The sequence below is a fragment of the Brachycentrus maculatus genome, unplaced genomic scaffold (assembly GCF_059751285.1).
Source record: "Brachycentrus maculatus isolate JH-2025_06_01 unplaced genomic scaffold, ASM5975128v1 h1tg000050l, whole genome shotgun sequence".
NCBI lineage: Eukaryota > Metazoa > Arthropoda > Insecta > Trichoptera > Brachycentridae > Brachycentrus > Brachycentrus maculatus.
In genome coordinates this window covers 1,313,574-1,337,646 of record NW_028280804.1, presented here as the reverse complement: position 1 = coordinate 1,337,646, position 24,073 = coordinate 1,313,574, and the positions used below count along the sequence as shown (strand labels likewise).

Sequence of the window (24,073 nt, the reverse complement as noted above, 5' to 3'; positions counted from 1 at the left end):
TTTTTGCATAGATGGCATCTGAATTTTTTTAACAAAGCTCACAGTCGCTTCTGTTTTCAGCCGTGCAACCATACATTACAAAATAGTTAGCGTGCTCTGAAAATAGCGCAATTGAAGCACTGGAAGCTCCCCGACTGCTGGGATCGCCACTCCGTCACATGCTTTAGGAACCTCAGAATCAAGCTAAAATTTGACACTGTGCGCACTGGTGGTAATGTGGAATTCCATCTTCGTTCCCAATTCATCCACATTTTTTCTATCCAATTGTAATCCTTCCAACACAACAGGTTTATATCTTTACGCCATTAGATTCCCATTTATTTTTTCCGACACTTCATAGAGAAGAGAATCCTCGCTAGAGAAGAGTTTGTATACTGTTCACGATACATGTAAGGACCGCAACACGGGTATTGATTACACACAGAAAGGGATATTGCCTCTTTGAATGCAACAAAATTTAAATAAAATAACTTCCATTACCAATCTATAGTTTATTGACATTTAAAAATATCTACAAACGTAAAACAAACTAATAAAAACCTTTAAATCGTAAAAAAAAAAGTATTTTTTTTGCCATAAATTCATCACCAAATTACGCAGTCACTGAAAAAGGACTAAATATTACCCACATACAATAGGTGAAGAAAGAGAATGTATAACTCGCATGAGAAATTATTTGATCATTTAATAATAATTTCAACTCGACTGGGTCAGAAAAATAATGCTAAAAAATTGATATTTTCATAAATATTAAAATTTGCTTGTAAGAAAGGTGTAAATAGGTATATATTAAATTAGCAGTGTCGGTGTAGCGCTAGTTTTGAACGATGTAGCTGAGGAAGGCGGCCGCCTGCGTGTCCTCGCCTGGCACGAGCAGCAGCGGCCCCTCGGGCTCCTCGACCACCTCCTCTATGACCACCTCGGGGTTGGCGCGCGGGCGCATGCGGTGCGGCTTGTTGTAGCGGAAGCCCGGCATGCTGTGCTTGGCCTCGTGGCGCTTGCAGTCGGTGCGCTGGCGGAAGCGGCGCTGGCACACGCCGCACGAGTAGGGCCGCTCGTCCGTGTGCGTGCGCTCGTGCACGATCTGCGCGTCCTTGCGCTTGAACTTGGCGGGGCAGTAGGAGCAGGGGAAGTTGCGCTCGCCCACGTGCACCCACTTGATGTGGCTGTTGAGCGAGCCGAGCGTGGTGAAGGAGCGGTGGCAGAAGCCGCAGCTCAGGTCGGGCTTGGGCTCCGTGTGGCTGGTCATGTGGCTCTGCAGCTGGCGGATGAAGGGGAACTCGAGGTGGCACAGGTCGCACTTGACGTGCAGGTGCTTCTCGTGCGCCACGCGCCGGTGCGTGGCCACGGCGCGGCTGGACTTGAGCACCTTGGGGCACAGCGGGCAGCGGAAGCCCTCCTCCGCCTCCAGCTTGAGCGGGCGCGGCGTGCGCTTGTGGTAGGCCAGCCGGTGCGCCGCGTACTCCTCGGGCGCGCCGAACTCCATGTTGCACAGCTTGCAGGAGGTGTTGCTGTCCGAGTGGTAGTTGCGCTTGTGCATGCGCAGGTTGCGCACCTGCTTGAAGGCGGCCGGGCACTGGTCGCACTCGTGCGGCCGCCCGTCGATGTGCGTGTCCATGTGCTGGCGCAGCAGCTCCTTGGCGAAGAAGGCGCGCGAGCAGATGTGGCAGCGGAACAGGTTGCCCTGGCTGTGCATGCGCTCCTGGTGCCGGTTGAAGCGCCTCACCTTCACCAGCAGCCCGCAGTCTCCGCACAGCACCGTCTCCTCGTTGCCGCCCCGATGCACGTAGCGCAGATGGGCCTGGAGACTGGACTTGGACGACAGTTGCTTGCCGCACTCCGGACAAGCTATTTCCTTCTCCCCTTGATTTCGAAGTTTATGATAATTAGCGTGAATTTTGAACTTCTTTTTCCCCTTGATTTTCTTATTGCAATCTACGCAGTCGATGATTTCGTGAAACCAATGCCAAGAGCAGTGCTGCCTGAGTTCATTTTGCAAACTGAACTTCTGGGGACAGTCCAAGCAGCTGAAGGCGGGTTGATCGGGATGGTGGTTCAGAATGTGGATCTTCTTTTCTCGCTTGGTGAGGAACATCCCGTCGCAGTGTTCGCACTTGATGTTGGTCTCGTGTCGGGAGTACAAGTGCTTGTTCAAGTCCCGCAGGGAACTGCGGTCCACTCTGCAGTGCGGGCAATGGTATTTGTTATCCGAACTAAATAACAGACTCAGTTTATGGGTACGATTGGTGTGTTTCCGATAAGTAATAGAAGACTTGAAAACTTTATTGCAAACTATACACAAATATTGATTTTGGTGTTCAAAATCTAAAAGCGGTATCGCCGTATCGAATAACTCGTCAATTTTACTTTCAAATTTTTCCAGCCCGTTGGTGTACACTTCCTTCTCTACTTGGGAGTCCGTAGACAGCTCCTGAAGCTGCAAATTATGCGAGTCGATCAAGTGGTTATTCAGATCATTGAAGGAATCGTATATTCCTTTACAATAACAGCACTGATATTGCATGTTGGCTTCCTCTCCGTCTTGGAAGGGACCGCCTTCTGGGAGAACCGCATACATCGCATCCTCGTGCGTCACCTCATCTTCCATAGGCCTGTTTATTTCCAATTTTATGGGAAATGCATTGCTGTCGACTACTTCCATCTTAATGTTAGGTCCATCTGCTTGGAGTGCATTTTGAGTTTCTGTTGTACAGAAAACGTTATTCATATCGCACAAGTCGCAAACGATTTTTCCGTTGGATTTGGCGAGCTTAGTTTTCATCTTGTCGATGGTGTGCAAGAACACCTTGAGACACACTTCGCAGTTGAAGTTGTGATAGTCGGTTTTGTGGACGTAGCACTGGGCGTCGGAGGCGAAGCGAGAGGAGCAGTACTCGCAGCGGGATGTGGCGTGCTTGCTGAGCTGGTGCGAGGCCAGGGTGTCGGCGCTGATGAAGCGCTTGGGACAGTGCTGGCAAGCGAAGATGGCGCACATCTGCTGGTGGCTCTCCAGCAGGGCCTTGGTGGAGAACTTCACCTTGCACTTGGCGCACACCAGCTCCGAGCACTTGGGCACGTGGTTGTGCAGCTGCAGCCCGTTGACGAAGCTCTTGGCGCACAAGTGGCAAGTGACCACGCTATCCTTGCGGCCCATGAGGTCTCGGAGCTCGGGACCCGACAAGCGACAGTGATTCCGGAGGCTACTGGGAGCCTTCCTTTTGGTCTGGAAAGTGATCAAGTTGGGCGCCTTTGTTTCCTTTTTAATCCCCGGCTCTAATTCTATCTTTACGGAATCTTGCTTGCGGTCAACCTCCAGCTTCCTCTTTACAGTCTGTCTCCCACATTCTTGGTATCTGCAAAGTGGGCAACAGATTGATGTTGAGTAACTCATAGTGATTGTTTTATAAGTATGTATTTAGCGACGTTAAACTATCGCAATTATTATTTTACTTCGTTAGGTGGTCACTTGTCAGATTTACATATTTTTATAAGGTCAGTATTTAGCATTAATAAAACTATTCGTAATGGAGCTAAGTTCTAAATTATCCCCGGCAATTGATAATATTGAGCTAAAGCATTACCTTCATTCATCAACGGGTGCGACATATTAACTTCCCTCCGATATAGAATACGAGCGGGCCAATAGGACTATCTAAACCAATAATTAAGGAACAGGAACATCCCAACACGGGTACTCTGCCAACCGCATTTCGTTCAAACATTTTGGTCAAATATAATATAGACTGAAACAGCATTTCAGAATTCACATAGAATATAAAAAAAGATGAAAATATTATTTGGAAAAAACATTTAATTAAAAAAAAATGGTTACACAAATATTAAGAAACATTTGCATTCCACAAATTGTTTGTATTAATTGACACTACTTAAAAGGTAAGAGCACTAGACGGTGGAATGTTTTCTTTTGGTGTGGATCTTGAGGTACCTAATTTGCGAGAAGGTGACTCCGCACTTGTTACAGACGTGCTTTTCGTGGTCGTTGTGCAGTTTGGCGTGTCTGGTGAGATCGTACTTGACGGCGAAACCCTTGTTGCACTGGGAGCAGAAGTACTTCTTCTCCTTGGTATGACTAGCGATGTGGCGCAGCAACTTCTGCTTCCAGCGGAAGGAGCGCTTGCACGTCGTGCACTCGAACTTCTTGGTCTCGCAGTGGATGTTCTTGTAGTGGATGTACACGCTGGCCTTGGAGCGGAACTTCTTGGAGCACTGCGGACACGAGTAGGGCTTGTCTCCCGTGTGCAGAGTGAGGTGCGCCGTGAGGGCGCTCTTCACCGCAAAGTTCCGTCCGCACACGTTGCACGTGTGTTCCTTCACTCCTTCGTGGAAGTGCTTCTTGTGATAGTAGTAGCTGGAGGACAACCTGAAATCTTTCGAGCAAATAGGGCATATGATGCGACTCGAACCTGTTTTTAGGGGCTTCTCCAACTTCATATTTATGATAATGGAGGTTGCGGCGTCGTTGTTGGTATTCAAAGGGTTAGAAAACTCCAAGGGCTTGGGCTGTTTTTTGCCAGCAGAATCGCTGGCTTCATCCGGATCTTTGATAGCTTCAAAAACTGAGTCGGGAATGGGATCGAATCTGTCTTTAGAGTGACTGGATATTGAAAAGGCGTCGTCGTTCCCTTCTACCCTTTCTTCCAGAGTTTGAGCGGTGGCGCTGTTAACCGGCGTGCGGTCGTGATTCTGTTCTCGTCTCCGATGGGAGGCCTCGGAATACTGTTCCGCATGCTTGGACATGTGGGGAATTAGTTCTTTTCGATCTAAGTACGATCCGCAAACATCGCATTCAAAGAGCAAATCGGCGTGAGTATCTATGAGGTGTTTAGTTAGCAAATCGTTGGATCTAAAAGAGCGATAACAGAATGAGCATTTGTGAACAAGTTTGAGTGGTTTTGGGGATTTAGCGCGTATTCGTTCGGAGTTGCGCGACGCTAACAAGGGTTTCTTGCGTTTTGTAGACTGTTCGGTGGAGTCTGGACGCAGTCTTCCGAGCAGTAATCTGGAAGAAAGGATGCCAATCACACTATGCTGATTTCTGAATTACAAGTATCTACATCAAGTTGATCTACAATTAGTAACCACGGTTTTTGCAACTATCAACAACAAATATTCTATACACAAAATTCCAAGTCGAATAACTTCACTTTTGAAATTTGCATGCAGATAACATAACCCGACAAAACAGAAAATAATACGATTATATTTCTAAAAATCAGCCGAGAAGTTACTGCGCTCGTTATAAATTAATAAACCGAGTCGGGAAAAGCTATGTCAGAGTCGCTCGTGCGGACAAAGTCTACACCTACAGTCCATCGGGACGGAGAAAGGTGTCTTGGTGCAAACTACGCTCCGTATGTACCGCTCTCTTTAAATAAAAATACATACACGGAGAGAATCCAATTATTTATTGTAAGATTTGTATAAAACAGCTTCTCCGCAAGATTACATTTTGTGACAATTTTTCAGATGAACTTTGAGATTTTTGTTATGGCGGAAAGTTTTATCGCACTGCGTGCAGCAGTAGGGCCGGCCGTCGGAATGAATCTTCATGTGTTGGTTCAGCTGGGACTTGATGGCGAAGGACTTGTCGCATTGGCGGCACGGGTGGGGAGTCTCTCCCGTGTGCTTGACCATGTGGTAGTTGAGCAGCGACTGGATCTTGAACTTGGCGTGGCAGTGCGCGCAGGGGAAGGGGAAGTGGTCCGAGTGCGTGCGGCCGTGCACGAAGAGGGCGGAGCGCTGCTTGAATCGCTTACCGCACAGCGCGCAGGCGTGCGGGCGCTCGCCCGTGTGCGTGCGCCGGTGCTCCAGCAGGTTGGTGCTGGTGCCGAAGGAGCGCTGGCACACGTCGCAGGCGTGGCTCTTGATGCGCTGGTGCGTCAGCTTCAGGTGCACTTGCAGCATGGAGGCGAGGCGGAACCGCTTCCCGCACAGATGGCAGATGCATTTCTTTTCCCCCGTATGTATGCTCCTGTGACTGATGTAATAGTTGAGCCTCGTCAGTCTCTTACCGCACACCTCGCATTCGTAATAAATGACGCCGTCTATAGTGACTTTTGCCTTTTCTATAGCCCTGTAATCTAGATAATTACGGCCATTTTTCCGCACGTCACCCGAGGAATGCGTGTCTTCATCGGGTGAATTATGGTATGTCGAGTCACGTTTACTCGTTGCCGAATGGATGTGTCTCATATGGTTCTTTAAAAAGCCGAGCAGTCTAAATTTTCGGCCGCAAATATCGCAAGAAAATAACTTCTGCCCCGAATGTATCGTCTTGTGAATTACGTAACTGTATGCGCTCGTTAAATACCGTTTGCACACCTTACACTGGTACTGGATCTTCCCATTCACTCTGACTTTAGCATTGTTTAACTCTAGCTTGGTTTGCGGATCGTAGAGACGTCTGCTACTCCTCGTGAACAGATGAGGCAACTCGCGGTGCGCCTTTCCAGTGTGCGCTTCCAGATCGCCTTGGTTAATCCCTACGAATGCGCATCGTGTGCACGGGAAACTGAAAGCGTTCAGACTCCTGGATTCGTTTTCGCGACCTGCGGTAACAAACGTAGACAAAGGCTCGTTGTCCTCGTCATCTTCGCTACTACCGCTAACCTCTGCACGAGAAGTGTCGTGCGATTTGGTCACGTGTTCTTGGAGTCGTTCTACGACAGTTTTCAATAATGAATATTGTTTTTTCAGGGATTTTTCTCCAGATTTGACATCGTGCTTTCCATCATAGTCGCTGTAGTCATCGGAATGGTAGTCTTCCGAATGAAACAAGTGGTCGTCCATTAAGAAATGCTTACAATTTTTCGCTTCTATATCAGAAATGGGTTCAAATTTAATCCCACTGCCGAGGGGAGAGGGGGGCGCTCGGGGAGGGCACCTTCGAGTTCGGTGGTAAGAGCCAAATGGCAGGTCGTACCTGCAACAAATGGCTCCATTACACCCTCTCTCTGTACTATTTGTCCGTATCTAGTGTGTAATAAAAGAACAAGTAGTGGAGTCGTATCGCTTTATATCATGTTGGTAGGGATAAAGGATGGAATCAACTCTGGATTCGCCAGAGCAGACTGAAGTCGGAGCAATAAGAAAACAGCGTTTCAAAAATTCATTTTTATAAAAAGAAAACTAAAAATATTTTATAAAAAATGTATTTCTTCATAGAAAATATGTACAATGCTAATGAATATAATATCTTTAATGGACCAATTGCACAAAATTTAAATATAAATAAATCTATTTCTTATACATATTTCATAAACTATATTTATATAAAAGATAAAATGTTAAAATGCTTTTGTATACAACACCTCCAAACTAATGATTATTCTAATGTAGACTTTTATGCGTTGTTCTATACCGTGGGATGAAATAAGGCATTTATTGTGAATATTTTAGTACATATAATTTTTTTAAATTCAACTGATATATTTTTTTTTACCTATTTCTATGTTTTTTTTTATTATTTATAAGCGTTCGCTTATATATAATAATAAAACGTTGTTTATCAGGGTCGCATTATTAATACTGTAATTTTAATATACTGAAATTACAGTGAAGCACTATAAAAATAAAAATTCAAAGAAATAAAAGTAGAAATCGTCATTAAAATAATACACTAGTTGTTCAAACAAATAATGTATACCAACTACATTTTATGGCAATTTTTCAAGTGGACATTCAAATTGCTTCGATAACGGAATATATTTAATGGATTGAATCGCTCACTCCTTTAAAAAAAAAAATGTATCAAAAATCGTTAATTTTCAGTTGTGCATGTTTTTGGAATGCCTAGAAAATGTACTATATCCCAGGAAAAGCGGCACATTTTAAACACAGGGCAGAAAGTGTTGTTTTTCATTTTGATGAAAAGGTACTGTTTAATTATAAAAAAAAATATATTAAATATTTTTTAAATGGAGAAAAAACATTCAGGTTTTACCTAAAAAGATCTGTTGCACATTAAAAAGTTCAATAAGTGATTTGATATTTATTTTTAATACATTTCATCATATTCTTAAACTTTAAAAACGATCTTCTAAAAAATCAAGTTTTTTATATGTGACGTAGTTGAAAGGAGTGAGCGATATCCTAAACGAGTAGGGTCTGATTTTCAGATGATATTTAGAATGCCGGTTCGAGTTTAATGGAGTTTGTCAAGAAATAGAGTTTTCCAACTACATTTTATGGCAATTCTTCAAGTGAACATGAAATTTTTTCGTTAATGGAAGGCTTTATCATATATCCTACAGGGGTAGGCTCTGATTTCCAAATAGCGTTTGCGGGGCAGTTCAAGTTGAGTGGAGTTTGTCAACAAATATAGTATTCCGACTACATTTTATGGCAATTCTTCAAGTGAACGTTCAAATTGTTTCGATAACGGAAGGCTTTATCGCATATCCTACACGGGTAGGGTCTGATTTCCAAATGGCACTTGCGGTGCTGGTTCAAGTGGCAACGGGCGGGGAAGGCCTTCCCGCAGAAGTCGCAGGAGAAGGGAGTCTCGCCCGTGTGCTTGATCATGTGGTAGTTGAGCTGCGACTGGATGCGGAACTTGGCCTCGCACTGCGGGCACTTGAAGGGGAAGTAGTCCGTGTGGCTGCGGTTGTGTATGTACAAGGCGGACTTCTGCTTGAACCTCTTGCCGCACTTGGAGCACACGTACGGCCGCTCCCCGGTGTGAATGTGCTGGTGCTCCAGCAGGTTGTTCTTGGTGCCGAACTTGCGGGGACACACGTCGCACCCAAAGTCCTTGATGTTCTCGTGCGTCACTCGCATGTGCACACGCAGCATGGTGACCAAGCGGAAGCTCCTACCGCAATGGTGACAGATAAACTTCTTTTCCCCCGTATGTACGGTTATGTGGTTCAGGTAATACCTAACTCGGGATAGCTTCTTGCCGCAGTACTCGCATTGGTAAAATACTTCTCCGTTAATGATCACTTTGACCCTTTCGATAGCGTTATAATCGAAGAACTTACGACCGCCCGATTTCGTTTCCTCATTCTTATTATCGGTCGATTCGGATTCCGGATGCGACAATTGATAGGTTAGCAAATCTTGCTTACTCTCTATGGAATGGATCTTTTTCATGTGATTCTTTAAATAACCCTGTATTCTGAACTTGCGGCCGCAAATCTCGCAAGGAAACAGCTTCTCCGAATGTATGATCTTGTGCCTGAGGAAATTATTGGCTCTGGGAAAGGCTTTGTCGCACACGTTACACCGGTATTGGATTTTGCCGCCAACTTTGACTTTGACATTCTCGAGCTCAGCCAGGGTTTGCGAGTCGTGGACGCGCGGAGGCTTGCGCTTCACCACACTGTACTTGGAGCGGGATTTGTGGCACTCGGAAACGTGTTCCTTCAGTCTGCCCACGATGCTTCTCAACAGCTCTACTCGCTTCCCCGGCTCCTCGTCCGGGGGTTTATCTTCGCCTTTCAAGGGCTCGGATACAGTTTTAGTAATAAAGGATAATTTTATATTGTCATCGTCGTCGTAATCATCATCGTCGTCATCGTCATCGTCAACATGGTTGGCATTATCGTCGGGATAATTGTAAGATTGTGTAGGAAATAAGGTTTCATCCATAAAGAAGTGCGCGTGACTTTGGAAAGTGGAGGTATGGTGCCTCCGGGCGATAGGATCGGGTTCGAGTTTAACTTCAGCGCCGAGGGGAGAGGGGGGCCCGGCCGCCCGGGGGGGGGCCCTGGGAGCTCGGTGGAATGAGCGAAATGACAGGCAGTACCTGCAACAAATTGCTCTATTACACCGTATCGCCTTATAAACTTCATCGTCAAACTGTTCATTCCGCCCCTTTTTGTCACATAGATCCCTCACACATCGACTAATGTCGTAGAAGCGGGAGTTAGAAGCCTCTTCTTGCGTTTCTTGAAGGCAAACAACAGTATGGCATGTATGTTTCCAGTTTTAGCTGGATAAAAATGCAAAAAGAATCAAAGAAAAACTTTCACATCAATGATGACTGATGCGGCCCTTTAAATGCATTTTTTTTAATATGTTTAATGGAATCCGTCATAATCACTCGTTTAATTATAATGTTTAAGAAATAATTTTTACATATGTAGAAGCTTATTTCGAAATTACGTGTTTAATAATATAAAATTGAATAAAAAAAGTACCGTAGTAAGATATAACAATTCAGTTGGACTTTCTATAGAAAACATTATAACGTGGCTGACAAGTTGAAGTACTATTAAATTTAAGTGCAATGTATGAATTGGAGTAAGGAAATTTCTTAAAACAGAAAAGATGCATTTATTGTAGTTGATTTGTATAAAGTAGTCTCAATAGTCCATTTTATGACAGTTCTTCAAGTGAACTTTCAGATTGCTGGAATGCCGGAAGGCTTTCCCGCATAGGGAGCAAGGATAGGGCCTGATCTCGGTGTGAATCCTCATGTGATGGTTGAGATGGCACTTGAGGGGGAAGGCCTTGCCGCACATCTCGCAGGAGAAGGGCTTCTCGCCCGTGTGCTTGATCATGTGGTAGTTGAGTTGCGACTGGATGCGGAACTTGGAGTCGCACTGCACGCACGCGAAGGGATAGTGGTCCGTGTGGGTGCGGTTGTGGATGTAGAGCGCGGACTTCTGCTTGAACCGCTTGCCGCACTTGGCGCACACGTGCGGGCGTTCGCCCGAGTGGATGCGCCGGTGCTCCACCAGGTTGTTTTTGGTGCCGAACTTCTGTCCGCACACGTCGCAGCTGAAGTTCTTGATATTCTCGTGCGTCACGCGCAAGTGGACGCGCAGCATGGTGTTGAGGCGGAAGCGCCTTCCGCACAGATGACAGACGAATCGCTTTTCCCCCGTGTGCACGGAGATGTGGTTGAGATAGTAACTGACTCTGGACAGTTTCATGTTGCATATCTTGCACTGGTAGAAAACCTCGCCGTTGATAATCACCTTTACCTTGTCGATAGCTTTATAGTCGAAGAACTTCCTCCCGGATTTTCCTTGATCGATACCTTTATTGGTCATATCCGTTTTCGGATGCAAACGTTGATACTCGGCCAATTCTTGGTTATTTCTCAAGGAGTGTATTTTTCTCATATGGTTCTTTAAGTATCCGTGCACCCTAAATTTTCGACCGCAAATCTCGCAGGGGTACAATTGAGAAGAATGCACAGTTTTATGGATCAAGTATCTGTTAGTTCTGGGGAAATACCTACTGCAAATAGGACACTGGTATTGAACCTTTCCATCTACTAAGATTTTAGCATTCTCGAGTTCTTGCGTTGTGGGAGCGTCGTAGATACGAGGCGTCCTCTTTTTAATTTTGTGAAACTTGGAAGTGAATCTATGACATGCGGCTACATGTTCCTGCAATTTGGTGACAATATTTTGCAGGGAAGAATAATCCCTTTTGAACTGTTCGCACTGGGACTTGTCGTCGCTGTCGGCGGGTATGGAATTGGAAATGGCTTCATCGGCATTGTGGTAAAATGCTTGCGAAGAAAACTCAAAAGGAGTCTCGTCCATAGTTAGCAAGTAATTGTGGGTTGGGAAAGGCAAAGTGGCGTGCCTCTGAATACTACTAGGGTGGGGTTCAACTTTAACTTCAGAGTAATGGCGATCGGCGGCCAGGGGAGTTGCGGCCACCTCGGGAGGTCGGTGGAATGAGCGAAATGACAGGCTGTACCTGCAACAAATTGCTCTATTACACCGCGTCCCTTCAACATAATTCTCCGTACATCGGTCAGTGGACGAGTCCAAGAATGAAAGATTAGTATTTTATTCAGTTAATTTTATTTGTAATGCTTTCCTAATCGATAGAAACCGTTACAACTTATTCTAATATCACTGTACATTATTCGATAAAGCATTATAATACACGGATCGTGAGACTATGAATACTAAAACATATTGATTTTTTGGCAGTTTTTAGAGTGAACGTTTAAATTCTTAGAGTGGCGATAGGATTTGTTACATTTGGGACACGTGTGAGGTCTCTCGTCAGAATGACTATACATGTGGCGTTTGAGGTAACTCTTCAGGGGAAAGGTGGTCTTGCAGATGTCGCAGGAGAAGGCGTTGACATTGTTGTGAATCATCATGTGATACTTGAACCGAGATGAGGTTCGGAACTTGGACTTGCAGATGGTGCAAGGGAAGGGGAAGTGATCGCTGTGCACCTTGAGATGGTGGTACAGTGCGGGTCTCTGCTTGAAGGTCTTGCCGCACTTGGGACACACGAGGGGCTTCTCGCCCGAATGCAAGCGCTGGTGCTCTATCATGGTGTTCTTGGCCGCAAACTTCCGATGGCACACGTCGCAAGAGAACCTTTTGATTTTAGTGTGAGCGGTGCGAATATGGTTTCTCAGTATGGAAAGAAGACGAAAACTATGCCCGCAAAAATCGCAAACAAATCGTTTTTCTCCCGTATGAACAGTTATATGACTGTAGTAATAACAAGCTCGGGAAAATTTCATGTCGCATACTTTACACTGGTAATAGGTATCTCCATTTATCACTACTTTTACTTCCTCCATGGCTTTGAAATCGTAATACTTTCGGGGTTTCTTTCTAAAGAGATCCATTACGGTGCCGGAACTATCTTGGGGTGGGTGCATCTTTTCTATGTGCAAATCCAAATAGTTTTTAAGTCTAAATTTACGGCCGCATATATCGCAAGAAAATTGCTTTTCAGCATGTACAACCCTATGCCTCAGAAACCGGTACGCTACTTTGAAGGACTTGTTGCAGAACATACATTGATAATGGTTTTTTCCGTTGACTATAACTTTAACCGATTCGAGTTCGGCTAGAATTTTGGGATCATTAATACGAGGCACTTTAAACGCACTGTTTACAGGATGCAAATTGTGACACTTTGCTACGTGGTCTTGTAATTTGGCGAGTACATTACGCAGCGTGGAATATTGCTTTCTAAAGTGCTCATCGTCAGATTTATCATTTTCATCGGGAATAGAATTAGAGATCCAGTCGTCATTGTCATCGTCATTTTCAAATTTGATGGAATCGAACACTTGTGCGGGGAATAAATTGTCATCCGATAGAAACATGTCGTTTCGCAAATCGGAAGGGTTGTTCACTTTGATAATAGAATCGGGCTCAAATTTAACATCATCGGCGAGGGGGAGGCACCCGCGAGGTCGGTGGAATGAGCGAAATGAGAGACGGAACCTGCAACAAAGTGCTCTATTACACCCAATCGCCTGCCAATATCACTACGCTTTAGTACTTCATTCCAGTCAGGGTAACCACAGTGCCATTTCAGAGAAGCAAAACAAGTCATTTCTAACTAATAAGATGTGTTTTATGTAACAAAAAGTTCATATGTGATTTAAATACAGAAGATATTCAGTCATTCTTTATTAATAGATCGTCTTTAAAAATAAATAAATTTAAATGTAGATATTATTCATCCAACTCAGAAAAAAAACACATTAATAATTACCATATTCAAAGTTACGATACTGTCGAGTATGTTTGCATATTACGAGTTCATATTTTGAGAGATAAATTTGAACAATCAAATGAAAATAAAAAAACATAAAATAAGCAAGATAAAATACTTGTTAAATAAAATATGTTTAAGTTTAATATTTTTTACGTTGACTACTCAAAATCATTTATAAAATGGGTTTCTCAAATAATAAAAACTAAAAATTATTTCAATATACACCAGATAGAGAAGTTGGTTAACTGCTTCATACTTTTGAACGAGTCACGCTCGCGCACTAAATGCGTTCCAATGTTCCTGATGTTTTTTAAAACACTTTATAAAAAAAAAACCCTAGCATTAAGTGGTTAGGTAGTTCCAGCGGGACGGGAGTGAGTGCGCTTCCTGTGGTTGCGCAGGTACCTGCGCTGGCGGAAGGACAGGCCGCAGTCGGCGCACGAGTGGGGCTTGTGGTCGGTGTGGATGAGCTTGTGCGTGTTGAGCTCGTGCTTGACGCGGAAGGCGCGGCCGCACTGCTCGCACACGTTGGGCCGCTCGCCCGTGTGCTTGTAGGTGTGGTGCGTGAGTTGCGCGCGCGAGCGGAACTTGGCGTCGCAGCTGGCGCAGGCGAAGGGGAAGCTGTCCGTGTGCGTGCGGCTGTGGATGTGCAGCGAGCCGCTCTGCTTGAAGCGCTTGCCGCAGTGCGCGCACACGTAGGGCCGCTCGCCCGTGTGGATGCGCAGGTGCTGCAGCAGGTTCTGCCGGTTGGCAAACAGCCCGCCGCACTGCTGGCACGCGTGGCTCTTGATCTTGTGGTGCGTCTCGCGCAGGTGGCGCTGCAGCCCGGCGTTGATGCGGAACTGCTTGCCGCACAGATGGCACACGCACGGCTTCTCTCCCGAATGTATTCTCATGTGGAAAATGTACGTGTGCGGGGAACGTAAATTCCTTCCGCATTCTTCACACCTGTACAGTGTGTTTCCGTCGATGATAACTTTAGATCTTTCCACACATTCTATATCGAGAACTTTGGTCTTGTGTTTTCCTTTTTTTGATTCCGTATCAGAATTGACAATTTGGCACTTTAATTCTATATCGACGGAAGGGTCCATATAATCTAAATCTTTACCGCTACAGAATGACTCCGGAGAGTTTTCCCTTTTTATTTCCACGGGTACCTCTTCCTCTTGAATAAATTCACAATCGGTTACTTCCCGAGCGCCCGAGTCCAGAGTTCTTTCGGAGGGCCTCGTATCTTCCGTGTGTTTACGCGACCGCTTGGCGTGGGAAGGAGTAAGTTTCTCGCGCGCGGTTGAGCGTGAGCGACGCAAGCGTATCGTGTCCGCTCGAGTTACTCTCTTATTGCAGACAGAAACCGGAAGTAAGGGTGTTCTAGAATCGTCAAGTTCTACCGATGGATCGTCCAAGAGAGGGATCGGTAATGCCTTCTGAGCTTCCAGAAATGCATTAAATGAAAGATGACAAGAGGTGGACCTGGAACAGACAGGCCACTATTACACTCTTGTCCTTTCATTTTGACGCTAATATACATTTAGTATTTTCAGTAATAGCCCGTTTGCTAAACTTGTCCTTTCCTGTAATGAGATTTAAGGTGTTCGTCGAGATGATTTTTCTTTCTAAACCGTTTCTGACAAATCCCACACTGGTGTTTCCGCACGTCAGAGTGTACCGCGGTGTGATACAAGAGGGAGTTGCTAGATCGAAAAGCTTTAGGGCACAAGCCGCACTTATAGGGGAGGAGTCCGGAGTGAATGCGTTGGTGCACATCTCGCGAGACACGAGCGGCGAATGTGATTCCGCACTGGTGACAGACAAACTGTTTCCCCCCGCGTCTATCGTGTTGCACGCGCTCGTGGTATAAAAGAGCCGTACGACTTTTGTACACTTTTAAACAGGCCTCGCAGCGATACACCGGTTTTTCAGCATCCATAATTCCCGGCAACGTTTCAATTTGCGCTTTGCTATTAGTATCTTTCATTATGGAAACCGAATGTTCATTTCCTTCGATAAAGTTTAGTCTATTTGCACATACCGCACATATACACCAGCCGGGTTCCTCTTTATATACAAAGTTGGATTTTAGAAATTGAAGAGGGTCGATAACTCGATTGTCCAGAAAACATTTATTCTGGAAATCAGAAGCCACAAAAGGTATTTCCGATTTGCATAAAATACAGAAACACAAAGTTGTGTCTTCGGAATACTCGTTACAGTCGGAAGAACCAAGATCAATAAGGATATTGGCCAAAAAAGGCTGTCGAAGAAGATTCGAAGTAATCGTGAGAGAATGAACAGAGTATAAGTCGGCGTGATTCACAACCGGGCGGTGAGCCAACTCCTCAAGGTGGATTGTTCGGATGTGCTCCGACACATTATTTAGTGTAAAAGAATGACAGAGGTTACAAAAATATATTTTAGCGGTAGAATTATTCCCATCTGATTGCATTACACTAAGAGCAACACCGTTTGATCTGTCGGAGTCAGCGAGTGTTGAACCAGCATCATCGGGATGGGAATACCTGCAACCACAATAGCAAACCCTGTAGTGGGTCTCCGTTCCGATCATCTTCACATTTCCGTTTCAATGCGCTTCCTACTGACAACTTTACCAATGGGAACTCGTATACCCGACTAACCTCGCAATACAGACCCGAGTGCTAAAAGAGCTACTATTTATAAGGACACAACCGATCTGTTAACGAGTAAAAGAATATAAAAATGTAATCGTCAGAGCTCTCAATGTGAAGTGATGGTGAAAATGATACAATAATATTCAACATGACACAGATAACAGGGGAACAAATCATAGTGATCTTATTCAGAAAGGCATACAAAACATTTAAGCGGGATTGTAAAAGATTTTTTATTTGATGCAAAAATGAAAATAGTTAAATATTTGTGACTCAAAACCGACAAAGGCTTGTTCAGTACAGCTGCCCAAAAGTAAAACCAAGTATCTAACCCTCGGATGCTAACTGTTTTCTTAAATTATTGTAATAACCGGTGTGATATGGGGTTAATTAAATTTTTTTAAAACCTATACCTATCGAAAGAAAATATTTATCGAGACTAAAATATACAATAAAAGCTCATGAATTATAACAATAATTTGAATATCATCACATTTGAAAATTGGCTAAATTCTAGTTCCTCCAATACTGATTATGTATAAAACGTATAATAATGTGACAGAAAAAGTTGAATAATTCATTATTTGAAAAAATATTTTACAACAAATTTGGAAATAACAAATTTTATTCGAAATGCAAAATCTTTTCATTGCACAATCGTGGTGAAAAGTGTTGAGGCGAATTGTCAAATTAACTCGCTACCTGAAGTGCAGTTCACTCGTAATAAATGAACAACCCATCACTGGATTTGGATAATCTACCCGGAACTAGGAACTATCCCGTTTATCATAGCTTGGAATGTCAATTAAAAAAAAACATATCATATAGGCCATTACCAAAAAAATAAAAACCATCAAAAGTAAAATACAATCTCGTGTAGAATTGTTAAATGTCAAAAAAAAAATTGATTTTGCTTTGGGGCTGTCGGGTATAATAAACTACAAATTACCAATTAAAAAATCTTTTACAATGACAATAAATCACAAAAGGAAAATAATCAAGTAAGAATTTCACACATTTTAACAGATTAATGAAAAGTATTTTAGGATAATACAGTAAAATCTCTTTTTTGTCTTTGCGGGAAATGTCAAACAATGATGCAAAACTGAGGAAAAGGAAAATATTAGCATAAATGGAATTCATGATCGAAACTTGAGAAATTTAAAAAAAATATATTTCTAATTTACAATCCTTTGTGTGCAATTTTTGTGAAATAGAGTATCTTCATAATACATGGACTTGATTTTTTTTTTTAAATTAATGTAAAAAGAACCCACTCCCCAGAGAAAGTCGGACATCAATTTTTGTACTCCCGGAATGGTTAAATTAATCATCAATCATCAATACCAAGCAACGCATTTAGTAATTATTTCGGAATTTGATTTATCGGTGTAAAATGGGGAGAATCCAGAAATAAGGAATGTAAAATCGAGGTTCTACATACTGTAGTTATAATTCAAAATGAAGCTTGAAATGTTAAAAAAAAAATTGAGACAAGTTGATATGTGACGCATTGAAATCGGGCTAAATGTGCTTCATACACAATTTCTTCTTATATCGTCCAATAGCTTCAACCTTCAGTAGTGTTCAAAATGATTTTCTTTAGTATTAATGAAGTTTCAAAATTCTGTTTTTACGATAAAGTACTCGTGTAATAATGTGAAATTCTTACTTGAATAAAGTAATAAAAAAAGTATCAAACCTTTCTTTGTTGATTTGTGATGCATCATTTTTTGATTGGGTTAATTCCTGTAGAAAGAAAAGAAAAAATAATTATTTTTCAGAAGTCGTAATTGTGTACATGCAACACAGCACTTTCAGAAACTAGAATTAAATCATTTTTAAATTTTCAAAATCAATTAGACGAAACAATGCTTGTGCTTGCATAATTACAATCTATATTTATATAATTCGTCAAAATGATAAAATATGGTATTGTAATAAACATTTAAATGATATTTGAATACATTTTCTTTTAAAGTAAAAAGCTTGACATGAGTTCCGTCAAGCTTGGTTTCTTTCTTGTTTAAAAAAAAAAGCCCTGCATTTAAGTAATGTACAAGCGACCATTCACTCCATGAGGGTTAAAGCGCACAAAGCGTATACACCAGTGTATAAATCAGTTGATGGCAGGTCATAAGACACGAGAATGCCTAGACTTATCATATTCCTTTCCTAACAGCATTTTATCTCTCCTAAGATATTATGATTTTTTTAAAATAATAACCCTTAATGGTTTAATCCAGTAATTGCATATAAAGATTTGGACATAGAAAAAGTATTGCTACTATTTAACGTACTAAAAATCCGCAGAGCCAAAAATAAAAAGTCGACCTACCTTAGAAAAAGTTTTCTTGGATTGACCAAGCTGCACACGCGCTGTTAGCGTGATATTAGCTTGCGTACAACAATCCACGAGATCGTGGAAGGCCAGCAGAGTGCTGGCGCACTGGTAGCACACATGGTCGGGATAGTCATCTAAATTGTTGACCTGGAAAGAAAGGGGATTATTTTGTCAGTAAGAAAAAAAAAAACTTTTTTTTTCTCGCTAATATTTATGCAATATTACCCTGGACTGGTACCTGAAGCAGAGGGCTTATCACCTTTCCTTCATGTGTTAACGATCAAGATAACACTGCATTTATATGATGCAGTGCCCTATGCACCATTAGGGTGCGGATAAGGGTTTAAAAATAAAACAAAAACAAAAAAAATGGGCACCATGCCATGAGGCCATTATCAATTGCAGAGAAAATTTTCTCGGTGATTAAAATCATTTTTCGGAAAATTCAGTCCCATATGTATTATGTAAATAGCATGAAATTTATGTATTTTTGTAAATAATAAAAAAAAAACAAATATTTCTCTTTTTTTTTTTAAATAAAAAATAAGACTTATTTCGTATAATACAGATCATCCCAAGTGGAATCTCAACATATATATATATATATATATATATATATATATATATATATATATATATATATATATATATATATATATATATATATATATATATATATATATATATATATATATATATATATATGTATATATATATATATGTATATATATATATATATATATATATATATATATATATATATATATATATATATATATGTATATATATATAACATTTTGAGTGTGTCCAAATACTTGTTCACAAAATCTGGATTGTCTCCAATTACAGGAGTTATTTTCATATTATTTTTTGACATCTCATCAAAGATGAAGAAGAATATGGAGGTCTGGGCATTTACGGGGCTGACGACCGTCATAGGCTGATTTAAGTGATCACTTTACACACGTGTAACATTCACCAATTCTACCCATTATAAAAAAAATAATATGTATATATATATATATATATGTATATATATATATATATATATATATATATATATATATATATATATATATATATATGTTGAGATAGGCAATTCTTAAGAGTGTAATTCTGCATAACACATCAGCCAATATCAGATTATGAACATGAGACAAAGGGCTGGATGATTCATAAAAATAAGAACTAGAATAACAAATCACTTTATTCACTTTGTGCCATAGCTAATCTTATCATTAACAAGGTTCTCTCCTCATCCAAGTGGAAGACATTCTTCCACTTGGGATGATCTGTATTATACGAAATAAGTCTTATTTTTTATTTAAAAAAAAAAGAGAAATATTTGTTTTTTTTTTATTATTTACAAAAATACATAAATTTCATGCTATTTACATAATACATATGGGACTGAATTTTCCGAAAAATGATTTTAATCACCGAGAAAATTTTCTCTGCAATTGATAATGGCCTCATGGCATATATATATATATATATATATATATATATATATATATATATATATATATATATATATATATATATATATATATATATATATATATATATATATATATATATATATATATATATATATATATATATATATATATATATATATATATGTAATAAAATACCTAGGTACCTACCTATACATTTTATTAAGTACCTACAAATAGTACCTACATAAAACAGTTCTACCAACAGATGTCGCATGCGTCACTCAGAAGAAAACAAAAGACTTCCGATAATATTATTAACTGTCAGAATCATATAGATATAAAAATTATTGTAAAGATTAATTAAGAATAAACTTTTATTGTCGTTTCTTTAATTACAAAGCAACACATTGTTTATTTTATTATTATACACCCACTTTACATATTATTTACACTTAATTTTCAAAAGGAAAATATTACCACGTTATAAAACGACAATTTTGTTAATCAAAAATAAAGAAACAAAATAAAAATAAAAATGGATACTGCTCCTCAAACATTACAAAACTTACTAGAAAAATTAATACAAAATGCTCAGGTAAGCAAACATCAAAATTTAAAAGATATTTCAGAGAAGTTCATCATTGAAAAATTTACAAGCAAAAATCCTAATGCAAACCAGTGGATGGATATTTTTGAAAAAGAATGTATACGTTTTGAGGTGACAACGGATGAGAAAAAAATTGAAATATTAAGATTGTTTATGGATAAAAGTTGTGAAGATTGGTACAGTTCGATGATGATAAAATTTTCCATGAACTCAGAATGGATAGTATGGAAAAACAACTTTTGTAAAACATTTACAAACAAGGGATGGAACCATGTAATGTTTGCATTATCTTTTAAATATAACGACGGTTCCTTGTTAGACTATGCCATAAGGAAGGAAAAACTTTTGTTGGAGATGAGAAGAACGATCGACATGGGTACCTTAGTAGATCTTATTGTGGCTGGTTTACCAGAATTTATAATTAATATGATTGATAGAGAAAAATTAGAAGATACAGTCGATTTATTCAATGAAGTAAAAAAACACGAAAACATTGTAAATAAAAAAAGGTTTTCGGATCAAAGAAGATATGGAAATCTAAGAACTAGTGGTAAAATTAAAGATAAAAGTCCATGTAAGATTTGTGAAAAATTAAATAAGGGAACTCGATATCACCCTGAAGTAACGTGCTGGTTTAGAACAAAGGAGGATGATAAGTTTAATAATAAAAATACTATCAGACATGTAAACAATTCAGTTATAGAAGCTAAGTTAAACGAAACCGATCAAAAAAACGAATAGTAACACCATTAATAAATGTCAAACTATTACTAAATGATCAAATTGAAATATTTGGAATTTACGATTCAGGTTCAAATGTTTCTCTAATAAATTCTAAGTTATTAAAACTAAAAGGAAAAGGAAACAATATGAATGAAGCAGATTTAGTAACAATTAATGGTGTTAAAAAGACAAACGGTTTGACGACTTTGAAAATAAAAATATTTGAATTGGAAAAAAACGTTGATGTATATATTATTGATGAAGAAAATTTCAAATATGATTTTTTGATAGGATTAGATATGATAAAAAAATTTAAACTAATCCAAAATGAAGACTTAAAAATAACACAAAGACAATGCTTGAAAAATGAAAATAAAAATAAAGTAGAAAAAACTTCTACGAAAGATGAAATAAAATATACTCCAGGAAAGAAAAATTTAGAAGTAGATTGTCTAAGCCGGAACCCAGTTTTAGAATCGAATAAAAATGCAGATGAACAATTAAAAGTTGTTATATTAGAAGATACTTTAAGAGATCTGAATAAAAATGAAGGAATTCAAAAGAAAAAAACAAATGGATTGAGAAAAACTGTGTCTACTTTAAAAGGGTCAAGAAGAAAAAAAAAATACAAAAAAAAGAAAGAAAAAAAAGAACGGAAAAAAAAAGAAAAAAAAAAGAAAGAAAGAAAAAAAAACAAGAAAGAAAAAAAGAAAGAAAAAAAAAAGAAGGAAAAAAGATAGGAGGAAAAAATAAAAAAAAACTTTATCATATCACTAAACTTATACCAGTCCCTTCACTACAAGAAGATGATCCGGAGGACGAGTGAAAATTTTACTATGAATTTTCATCCCCAAGGGGGGAGATGTAATAAAATACCTAGGTACCTACCTATACATTTTATTAAGTACCTACAAATAGTACCTACATAAAACAGTTCTACCAACAGATGTCGCATGCGTCACTCAGAAGAAAACAAAAGACTTCCGATAATATTATTAACTGTCAGAATCATATAGATATAAAAATTATTGTAAAGATTAATTAAGAATAAACTTTTATTGTCGTTTCTTTAATTACAAAGCAACACATTGTTTATTTTATTATTATACACCCACTTTACATATTATTTACACTTAATTTTCAAAAGGAAAATATTACCACGTTATATATATTAATAATTTTTTTTTTTTACATCTCCTTTACATCTCACCAATAGATGTCTCTAGTGAAGTTCTAGTGATTCATGAACAAGGTTTCTAAATTGGTTCATATATATAGAACTTCCAAGAATTTGAGTAGTGTGGTTGTCAATAATGGGTAGAATTGGTGAATGTTACACGTGTGTAAAGTGATCACTTAAACCAGCCTATGACGGTCGTAAGCCCCGTAAATGCCCAGACTTCCATATTCTTCTTCATCTTTGATGAGATGTCAAAAAATAATATGAAAATAACTCCTGTAATTGGAGATAATCCAGATTTTGTGAACAAGTATTTGGACACACTCAAAATGTTGTATGTTAAATTCAATTAATTTACTTATCATTTTTTGTCCTCATATTTTGTCAGCATGCTTGGCTATCGTACTGGAGGTCCCGGGTTCGATTCCCAGGGCGGGGGACAAATAAATAAGTGATTTTTTTCACAATAATATTATTTTATTTATTGTTTCGGCAATTACTTTTTAATAAGACATGATGAAATTGTAAATGAAAACACTTGTTTTTTACCACTTAATTTATAAATATATTAACAAATAGTTTCAGAAGCATCTGTAGCTTCCGAAACTAGTCAAAACTCGTCAAAACTATTTAAATTAATATAACTCAAAAGTGGTAAAAAAAAACAAGTATTTTCATTTACAATAATATTTCTTCAATATTACCCTGGACTGGTACCTGAAGCAGAGGGCTGATCACCTTTCCTTCATGTGTTAACAATCAAGATAACACTGCGTTTATATGATGTAGTGCCCTATGCACCAATGGGTGCGGGGTAAGGGTCGTATATATATTTTTAAAAATACATATTATCTCAAAAAGTGGATCAGGAATAAGATACATAATAGGAAGTAAAACTTACGCTGATTGGAAGGTGCGCGTGTATTCTGTCAGCCAAGCTGTTCTCCTGGCCTTCCCCCTCGAATATCGGTATGAGGTACTCATTGGGAAGCGCACATATCCTACACAGCTGTGAGAGTGGCACGGTCGTATCTCCTGAAACATTCATACACATAACATACTCACGCTGGAAGGGAAGTGACTAGGAAGTGAAGTATCCCAAATAGAACCTCTGATACGATCATAAGACCCTTTATTTATTGCGGATTAATATTTAAATTTAAAATCTTGATTAAAAAATTGTGCAATCTCTAAAGAAGTGCAAATTAACACACTAAGGATGGGTATTTTTTACGCCTGCGAACCGCTGGCATTCGATAATTATGTACATATAGTTAAGACCTTAACAAAGAGATTGGTATATAATATTCATATAAAAATGTTTTAGTATAATTCCTTCTTTTTTTCCTTTGAAATGAGGCCGGCACAGAAGGTAAAAATACCCTTCCCATCCTTAAGCATCAATCCAACGGGTAGAAATACCTTTCTTGTCCTTAGGGCGCTTATCCACTACCCGGAATTTGGCCGTTGGCAGTCCGGTTTTGAAAAATGAAAGCGAGTACGACAGTTTAGTGTGATCGAATTTACATGCAACGTGTTCACCCACCGATAAAGAGCTCCGATCCGAAGAAAGATGGACAAAAGCACAAGCCAATCCAAGCCAAAATCATTTTAAAACGCTAAATGACGTGCCAGACGGTAAAATTCCATGTAGTGGACAAACGCCCTAAAGAGTGTTAA

At 39.8% G+C, this 24,073-nt stretch overlaps 2 protein-coding genes across 4 annotated transcripts in view; both read right to left on the bottom strand.

The window, feature by feature from the left end:
* Window positions 1-24,073, bottom strand: part of LOC148312055 (uncharacterized) — a 36,565-nt gene that overhangs the window by 11,299 nt on the left and 1,193 nt on the right. For 2 of the 3 annotated variants that reach the window (XM_088277830.1, XM_088277832.1), the window contains exons 3-5: window positions 23,295-23,428; window positions 18,436-18,588; window positions 17,800-17,846 (exon numbers count right to left, since the gene is read on the bottom strand). In XM_088277830.1, the coding sequence (XP_088133956.1) occupies window positions 17,800-17,846; window positions 18,436-18,588; window positions 23,295-23,428 (334 nt within the window). Of the gene's footprint in view, window positions 1-476; window positions 3,354-17,799; window positions 17,847-18,435; window positions 18,589-23,294; window positions 23,429-24,073 lie in introns of those variants that run through there. The other variant, XM_088277831.1, reaches the window with a different exon arrangement.
* LOC148312056 (uncharacterized) lies at window positions 13,696-17,262 on the bottom strand. The gene is made up of 2 exons (XM_088277942.1): window positions 15,032-17,262; window positions 13,696-14,957 (listed from the first exon to the last, which is right to left on the bottom strand). The coding sequence occupies exons 1-2, from the start codon at window positions 16,031-16,033 to the stop codon at window positions 13,815-13,817; spliced, it is 2,145 nt and encodes a 714-aa protein (XP_088134068.1). The 5' UTR covers window positions 16,034-17,262; the 3' UTR covers window positions 13,696-13,814.